At 40.9% G+C, this 9,482-nt stretch overlaps 1 protein-coding gene across 2 annotated transcripts; it reads left to right on the top strand.

Moving 5' to 3' along the window:
- The first annotated feature begins 805 nt into the window (after positions 1-805).
- LOC103772831 (transthyretin) lies at positions 806-9,105 on the top strand. 2 transcript variants are annotated; one of them, XM_008940174.1, is made up of 5 exons: positions 806-915; positions 2,254-2,288; positions 3,046-3,185; positions 7,113-7,248; positions 8,823-9,105. In XM_008940174.1, the coding sequence occupies exons 1-5, from the start codon at positions 876-878 to the stop codon at positions 8,928-8,930; spliced, it is 459 nt and encodes a 152-aa protein (XP_008938422.1). In that variant the 5' UTR covers positions 806-875; the 3' UTR covers positions 8,931-9,105. The 2 variants fall into 2 exon arrangements, with proteins under 2 accessions (XP_008938422.1, XP_008938423.1); XM_008940175.1 differs by lacking the exon at positions 806-915 and having other exon boundaries at positions 2,109-2,288.
- The last annotated feature ends 377 nt before the right edge of the window (positions 9,106-9,482 follow it).

The following is a 9,482-nucleotide window of genomic DNA, read 5'->3' as shown; positions in this document are numbered from 1 at the left end:
AACCAGCCAAGCCTTCTCTTTGGTTTCAGCTTTTCTTCTGACTCCAGACAGATGTCTCTGTTCCAAATTCCTGAGCCCTCCCATACGTTTTACAGAAAGCATTAAGATGTGGTGTTTATAGGTTGATGTCCACAATGGAAGGAGGAAAATCTACCTAGCACTAGGCTATAGCAATTTTAAGTCAGGCTCACATGGATTTTAAGATAATTCTATATAAATTCTAGATACTGCATGGACTTCCAGATCAGGGAAATAATCCAAGCTTTTTTTTTACCTTCTAAGTCCACTCTTACCTTAGAAGTCACAGAAATAACCCAGTTATCTGCAAGATGTGTGACTGTAGATTCACAAACACACAAACTCTAATTTCCCTTCAGAATCATGCCCCTGTTCATCATCAGTGGATCCTATCTAGGATTATAAGAGAGTTATAACAAAGGAGAGCAAAGTAGGCAATATGAGCAGCTAAAATGCTCTATCCCTTTCGACCTGATTCTTCAGTAATTGCTGCCTTGCAGGAAAAGCATGGAAAAATATTTCTTTAAAGGCCATTCTCCCACAGAGGAGCAATTTCAGGTGCAGGCAGGTGCCAACATCATTAGCTCTTTGGCATCATTTCCTTGCAGAAGAGCTGACAGCAAATGCCTGGATGGTCTCCTTGCACTAGAACACAGGCAATTTTTCCTCCTAACCCACAAAGCTTTACTGTGTCAGAGAAATATTTACAAGGAGAGCAAAATAATGAAGTGAACAGTCGATGCACTGATCTTAGAGCAGAATTTCTGACTCCAGGATCTGAATGTGTCCCACAAGCATGACTGCAGCATGATTTGGTGGTGGTGGGCACTTTGCATTGACTTTTACATGCATGCAGAATGAGCGTAGAACCCTGCCTACCTGTGAGCCTGCTTTGCTGTAAGTACAAAGGGCACTCTGGTCTCAGCTCAGATTACTGTAATATAGATTTTTTCAAAAAAAAAAAAACCCTTTGCCTAAAAAGAAGACCTGCACAAAGCTGCCTGAAGGCGTGAAAGCCACTGGGAAACACCATCCATGGTTCCTCTCCAAGACCTTCATAATCCTGTCCAAGTTAAGAGGCAAAACTGCATTTTGTTAGAATACTCTGGAATCAGTAACAGGTAAGTGCAGCAGCTTCTGCAGACTCAGGGTTGTTGAGGACACGGGGAAAAGCAAACACCAAAGAGGGCTGGTTCTTTCTTTCTGAAGTAGCACAGGGTGCAGGATGGACAATTTTTACCTGATGCAGCCAGAGGAACCCAGCTGCACCTTTCATCCTGCCCCAGCTGACATCTTCTCCCTTCCAACTTAGGCTGGGGCTGAGTTCACCCTCAAAAATGTCTTACCTAGATGTTATTGTTATGCTCTGTAATGCAAATTCCAAGTGTAAGAGGTGGCAACGAGGAGAACATTAGCTAGATGTTCACCTAAGCTACCAGTCTGTGCTAATTGACTTGGCTCCTTCTGGGGAACATGGAGCAAGAGAGGACTCCTTGCATTTTTCTTGGACCTTTGTCTTCCCAAGGGGATAGTTCTCTCCAGGTCTTTTCTCAGTGACCTCAATGTCAACCTGAAGGTTAGGCAAGATGAATCCTTAGGAACTTCTGCAGCATGTTGTCAGATCCTATCTAAATTGGGTTTCCAAAGAAACATTGCTGCTTTTAAACAAGCAAGACAACTGCTGGGGGACCTGTCTCCCAGCAGAGACCATTAGCACTGCTTGAGCCAGACAAGGAACAGGCTCCATCACCCATAACTGGTCTTCAGAAAGCATTGGATGCATTGAGAAGAGAGGAGGAGGAGGTGCAGGGAAAGCACTGGGGCATTATCATGCACAACCTGAAGGTGAGGTAAAGAAGATCTAGAACTGGTTGGAATTCTGGGCAAACAAAGGTCATTTACATTATTCTGTGGAGGGTTTTCTACGAGTCTAATCTCCCCAGGCAAGGGTCATGTTTGTGTCCGTTACTTATTCTCTTGGCTCCAGTGATCCTGCAGCCCTTCCTTTGACTGCAATGGCACTGCTAGTCATGGGCTGACTCTAGGATTGGACAGTTTGCTAAGCAAATAATCAGAATCAGCAGATTTGGAGTCATATGGGCACCCAATAAGCAGCCTGTTTTGTTGTAGGATTGGGTATAAAATCCCAAATCCTCCCGGCTCCTAACTGCTGGCACCAAGGCTCACTAACAGCAAACAGAATGGCCTCTCCCTCTGTGCTCTTTGTTTTCTTAGCTGGACTGGTATTTTTCTCTGAAGCTGCACCACTGGTGAGTCCTCTTTTATTCAAACTCAGTCATTACAAGAATGATAATCTAGATTTTCTAGATGACTAGCATCCTCCTCATCCATGAAATTCTGTAGCCAGTAGGCTTTGCTGGAGTGTTATTTATTTTTTAAGTAGCTTCTTCAGAATTCTTACAACTACTTTTATTTTATTTTTTTTAAACCATTTACCCATCTATTTTAGGATATTACAAAAAGGTCAGGGATGCAGAAGGTGTGACCTTTTAGTCCTCTTTGTGTCTGTCAGTCCATGACTTGCATCCTGTATCTTCACTATAGAGGTAGCTTTACCTTCTTCACCAAACAAGTGGTTTTCTAAAGCACTAAAAACATATTTTTAAAGTATGATGAAGGATTCCATAGAGTATAAATGAAGTTTAAGAAACATTCTTTCAGCCCTAGGGATGTTAGAGGTATTTCTTGGTTTCCTAGGCTAATATACCCTGCCTGCACTTACAATAATTTGCTATTTTCTTGTTTGTAACCTCATCAGAAGAGTTTTTCTCAAGCAATCTGTCCGTGTGTGTTTGTGTGTAATAAAGAGATCTGCACAAAGCTCTCAAGATAACTCTGCCTTAAGAAAAAGATGTTTGCAAGCTAGCTTGGAATATCATTTGGCAAAGAAGCTGCTTTTAAGTCGACTTTAATTTTGCAGCAAGAATCCATCTTTCCTTTGAAAGAAGGTTTTTGCAGGGCTGGTGAACAGCTCCTTCCCACACAACCTCTCCTGCTTTCCCCAAGGTCTCCCATGGCGCGGTTGATTCCAAATGCCCTCTGATGGTGAAAGTGCTGGATGCAGTCAGAGGAAGCCCTGCAACTAACGTAGCTGTCAAAGTCTTTAAAAAGGCTGCAGATGGAAGCTGGCAGGACTTTGCTGCTGGGTAAGTTCTGTGCTTTTATGGAGCTGTTTTCCAGGTGCCTCGGGCAAACAACTGATAAATTAAAAAAAAATAATAATAAAAAAAAGGGGAATGGAGCTCTGATTAAAAAAAAATTTTAAAAAGTGATATCTAATAACACCATCCCTGTTAACAGCACGTGAATTCTGGTCTAAAATCCATCAGATTTAAGTGCAACTTATCCATAACTGAATTACATACTAATTGCAAAAATATGTTGAGATGCTCATCTTAGCTTTGTAGAGGGAATAGGTTTAATAGTCAAGTTTCTCCTACCTTCAGTACTATCTTTCCTTTCTATCAAAAGAAAAAGAAAAGCCTATTTACCAGAATTTTGTAGTTGATCCATAATCCCTGTTAACAGCACGTGAATTCTGGTCTAAAATCCATCAGATTTAAGTGCAACTTATCCATAACTGAATTACATACTAATTGCAAAAATATGCTCATCTTAGCTTTATAGAGGGAATAGGTTTAACAGTCAAGTTTCTCCTAGCTTCAGTACTATCTTTCCGTTCTATCAAAAGAAAAATAAAAGCCTATTTACCAGAATTGTGTAGCTGATCCATACTAACCTATCTTCATGTGCAATGGACATAGAGCTTTACCTGCAGCAGTCACAGAATCCTCTCTGTGAGCTCTGTCTGTCCACATGCAAATAAAAAGAGCTTTAGTCATCTTCTCTTTGTGTAACCAACGTGCTGGTTGGAAGAAACTCCTTGACCAGAAAGTTTCAAAGAGTCCCATTGTGGCACAACCTCAGCATTAGTTTGTGGTCCTTTCTGTAGACCTGTGTGGCTTTTGCTGGAATGAGAAGCTGATATATACAAAGCATCCTCAGAACATCACTGAGGGGCAGGTAATAACAGTATTATTTTCAGTCTGTGGGAAAAGTACAGGAAACAGAGGGATACAGTTGACTGAAATTCCAATTGGTGAGGTATTCAGGTATTTAAGTTTCATTGCAACAACTCGTTGAATTAGATTTTTAAATAAGTCAAGAGAAATCTCTAGTATCAGCAGGATATTCAAGCACAAGTATGGACAGGAGCCACCAGAGCATCCAACTTCCCTTTACTAGGATTTTTATAGTGTGATTTAGATAAAAGCTGCAGAAAAAAAGAGAAGACTACAAAGAGAGAGGTAAAGAGACCTTTCTCTCTATCTGAAGGGCTTCTTTGTATAAAACTCAAACCAAAAAATACTTTTCTCCATTGAAAAGGAATAAGAAAGGTTAGGAGATGGAAGGAGATACAAACACCTCCACTCCCAAATCCTGACTGTTTATGTAGGAACAAATGACTCTCAGGATGGATTTATAGATATTAATTAATGGAGAAAGCCCATGACAATATGACACACTGTTGTCAAGGAAAACAGAGGCAAGGATAATATCTTGTCTTTATTTCCTGCCATTATTAGGAAATCCAGATCACCTCAAATGCTTCACCAAGTGCTTTTGAACATGTGTTTTAAAATACAATTTACAAAGGAATAAGATGAATGCAACATCAGTGTTAAATGCCCTCACTTTGGGGGCATAACAGTGTTTTCTTGTTCAGTTTACAACTCTCCTCTCAACAAGCCCAAGGAGACAAACCCTGCAGCTCTTCTTAGCCAGCCTCTGTTGACACTCTAGGTCAGTAGCCCCATGAGAAAATTAAATCACTTCTTAAATATAAGTGGAGAAGATTATCCTTAGGAAAGTGAGAAGCATTTTGTTGGGGGAAAGCAGTGGAAGAACATGAAACCACAATTTTCATGTCAGGTAAAGACTTTTACCTTTCCTGTGACTTGCATATTAACACAATTTTGATACAAATTTAATGGCAATTCTTTTCTTTGAGGAAAACCAGAGTTTCTCTGTGTAAACCAGATAAAAATCTGAATGCAATCAAGGAACACAATCTGTAACTCCTGCTGCCAGCTTAATAATACTTTGAAGTTACAGAACCTAGCAGATGCATATGGAAAAGCTACATTTTGCACAAAATTCTATAAAAAATGGGCTTTTTTACTTTTTTGTTTGGTTGCTTTTATTTTGCCAACACATTTTAGGGGATTAAGCAGATGCACCTAGCCATTGAATTTGGAGTAATAGTATTTAAAAGTCAGGGTGGAAGTTAGCATAGCAACTGCTGTCTTTAGTGTAAGGCTTATTTCAAACCTAATCTAGCCAGAAATAGGCAAGAAGAGATAATTTGAGCTGAGATGTACTTTGAGGAAGGCTTTAGGGCACAGAGACCAGGGGAAGAATGTGATTTGGGTTTTATAGGAGCTCATCCCATGACTACCTTTGACCTTTACTCTCCTCACATGCTTTTGGAAAGCCAGGTCGTATTGTGTAGTTCCAGAGTTGTATTCACCAACATGTGACTTAGGTTGTAAATGAGGCAGATCCCATTTTCCTTTTGGGTGGTTTGTGTTTAGACTCCCCAACTTGTAAGCAGATGGATGGGACCTGCTGACTTGTACTCAGAAAACTGCAGGAGCTCAGCAGTTGTTTCATGGCTTCAAGGACACTCACCAATGGATTCTTTGTGCTTTTACCTATTAAGGCAGTATAAGTTAAGGCAGAAAAAACACTTCCCAAATTACCTGTGAGCCAGGTTTCAAACAGGACTTAGATTCTCTGCAGGTTTGGTCCACCCTGGATACAGCTGATTTCACTTGTTCTGGATTACTGAGACTTTTGTCAGCCTTCAAAGTGCTGAACTTGAAATATAAGAAAACTTGAAAATTGGGGTAGGATTTTCAGTCCTGTTACTTCTTAATTTAAGCAAAAGCTCTATCCTTCACTACCATGAACCAAAGATGACAAACAAGACGAAGGAGGAGGCAGTGGCTGGAAAAGAAAAGCTGCAATAGCACAACAGTCTCTGATAAGCAGCAGGTCACTCTTTTCTCCATCCCTTTCTTCCCACTCAAGCTTTTTCTGCCTAGACAGCTACTCCTTGCCATAAGAAAGTTCCACTAGTTCTTCAAGTCAAGGCTTTCTTCATTTTTCCTTCAGCTGCATCATGTGGTTACAAAGTGCTATAAATATCAAATAAATGTTTTCAGCAGAAAAGAAGAAAATAATAATAATAAAAAATCAGAAGGAAAAGACAAGGTGGGAAAAGACATAAATGGGGTTTATGGGCTAAGTATGGAAATTTTTAAATAGCTGTCATTCTAAGCTTGCTCCCTTTCAAACAAAGAGCATCCAATGCCAGCCAAATTTCCTCCTTGCTTCTGGATTTCAGTCACACAGAATTTTTTATTACAAGCTGAGTACATAACCTCTCTGAGCTGGGACTTCCTATTCCTCATCTACATGGCACCCAGTGGAAGAGGCTCCTGCTCTTTGACCAAGGCATTAGAGTTCAAATTAATAAAATCTTGTGATGTTACATTGCTTTTCCATGACACTACCACTCAGGGTCACATAAAAAAGCACCAGTGTATAGGGGTAAAACCTGTAGCCTCAGTGCTAATAACCAGAGAATAAAACCATTTTCCACTAAAGTCTCTCTTGTCTGTAATTAGAATTTGAGATTTGGCCTCTTGCCTTTCACCATGACAATCCTTTCCCTAAGCCACTCACGTTTGGTTCCAGAGGGCACTTGGTACAAGTTAAATAGGATATTAAGAGAGGCCTTCACTACAATCCCTGCCATAGCAACAGAAAGGACCAAAAATCCAGCCAGCTTTTATTTGGGCTGGCTGTGGGTGAGTTGGTGGCAAAGACAGGCTCTGCAGTATGGAAACATCCACTGCAGAGGAGGGAAATATTCAAATTATTAGAAACCATTCAATATAGAACTTGCCTGTGCAGCACCTCTGCTGTTTAATGCTCCACATCAACTGTTTCTTTTCAGCATTTTAATGCCTGTATACAATATTTATGTAGATATCTTACCATTACAGGAAAACCACAGAGTATGGGGAGATCCACGAGCTCACAACAGAAGAACAGTTTGTAGAAGGAGTGTACAGGGTGGAGTTTGACACCAGCTCCTACTGGAAGGGACTTGGGCTCTCTCCATTCCATGAATATGCTGATGTAAGTACTCACCTAACAACTCACAGCCTGTGTGGTGGCATCAGCTGGAAAGAACAAATGCAGTCCTTTAATGCTGCTATTAATTAATACTTTACTACTATACCCATTCAGACGAGTCGGGACCACTGTTCAAACTGAGCTACATTTATCAAAATTACAGTGTTTACAAAACAAACAGGAAACAAAAATCCTGCTTTTATTGTTGCTGAAGGAATATAGAGATTTGGAAACCATAGGTTTATAGACAATAAGCTAATTTATTTAGACTATTTATTTGAAGACTCTTTAACAAGAGATATTTCCCCCATATCAGTCACCTGAAAATCCCCAAATTCTAGTATGACCTGTAATTACAGGAAAAAACAATTCATCAAGACAAAAATTCCATAAGCAGGTCAGCAATATAATCACATCTTGTTCCTCTGCTTTCAGCCCTACTCTGATTTATTGTGTACTCTGTTCTATTACATTTACCTGACACTTCCAAAAAGGGTTTGTTTGGTTTTTTTTTTCAAATGCTTCAGGTTTAATTTGCCACTAAATTTGTTTCCCCAAATGAAGTCATCTGGAATGGCTCCAGGTCGTGTTGTAGAACGTTATAAAGCAAAAGTTTATGAAGCTTTGTGGAAGACTAAAACAAATGACTGAGGTTCATAAAAGTTGGAAATGTGGCTCGGGTTATTTAGGTCAAATAAACCATCCTCAGAAATGTTCCCTAATTGTTTGGGTGGCTGAAAGTTGCTAAGGCTTACGGAAGGGCTTCGCCCCAAAAGGTGCTTAAAGTGCCTGGTTGAGACTGTTCCATCTAGGCTGAAGAAGCTTTCCCCTGATGATGACTTCAGGTCAGCAAATTAGGCATTGGCAGGACTGGGATGTAGGGGAGAACTTTCTAGTCCCCTTGTAGAAAGTATGTCATGGTTCAGAGAATACATCAAATATCAGGCTAAAGAGAACCAAAGGAAGTGGGAGCTTAACCCAGGTGGTGACACCCTCCTGGGAACCGAGTGTTCCAAGTTCCAGGGATGGATTTGGAGAGCAGCAAATTAGAATGATCTTAGGACAAGGATCTCTCTGTGTTCTGGCAGGTCTAACCACTCAGTTCTTAATGCAAGAACTGCTCCATCACCAGTTGTGTTAAAAGCAGGAGAGAGACCCTGAAGTGCAGAAAGCAGCTTTGGGCTCCAACTGCCCAACGTTGCTTGGGCACCTCACGCAGAGGTTGTGTTTAAATTCACTAGATGGGATTTCACCTCTGTCTTTTTTACTGGCCGTTTGAGATCCATCCCCCTCACCCTCTCATTCCACATCACAGACTAGTTGGTGGGACTCAGCTGGAGGTGTCTCCACCCCAGGTGAGGTGCATTGGCAGCCTCAGCCCAGATCTCACTCACTTCCCAGTCGCCAGCAAGCACCACGAAGCGACGGGGAGCATTAACCTTGGGGGGGTAAAATCACTGGCTGGACATAACTGGCAAAGTCTTCTGCAGGGGAAACAGGAGTGTGCTTCCTGATTGTTGCTGAGGTCGTTTGGGATGCCTGCTGTTCACTGTGGTCACCACTTTCCTCTTTTGCAGGTGGTGTTCACTGCCAACGACTCCGGCCACCGCCACTACACCATCGCCGCTCTCCTCAGCCCTTTCTCTTACTCAACCACTGCTGTTGTCAGTGACCCCCAGGAATAAACATCTCCTGTTGGTACACAAACGTCCTCCTCCCCTAGAACTATCGTAGGCTTTCAGGAGGAAGGGTTTTTCCTACTGCTAATGCATAACTTTTTGCTACGTTAGGTTTTTTTTTTTCTATTTTGTAACCTCGCCCACTTCAGACAAGTTAATAAAATGTTACTTCTTTAAAAGAGTTTTGATTCTATTGGTGAAGTTTTCTTGTATTTTAAGGTGTCACGATTTGCATTCAAGTGCAAAGGACATCTAGAAAGCATGCATGGCACTTGATTTGGTCCTGTTATCTTCCCCCACTGCCTTAAAAAAGTCTGACCAAATGCATTGATTTAAAATATGGAAGTTAAAGAGTTGTGTTACCTTAAAAAATTTAACCAAACAGGTACTCAAAATAAGAAAGTCATCCATGCTGCTCATAATGTAGACAGAAGAGATGATCCCACTATCAACTTGGTCACAGGGTAAACAGGAGGAATTCTGAATATCTAGCAGCAGATCAAACAATGCAGAAAGACTATTGGAAAAATCATATATGCAGAGAGCTGAAAGAATTAA

Source organism: Merops nubicus, unplaced genomic scaffold (genome assembly GCF_000691845.1).
Source record: "Merops nubicus isolate BGI_N331 unplaced genomic scaffold, ASM69184v1 scaffold27035, whole genome shotgun sequence".
NCBI classification, from domain to species: Eukaryota; Metazoa; Chordata; class Aves; order Coraciiformes; family Meropidae; genus Merops; species Merops nubicus.
Note: the sequence above shows the minus strand (reverse complement) of the source record. Positions and strands in the feature narration are given on the sequence as shown.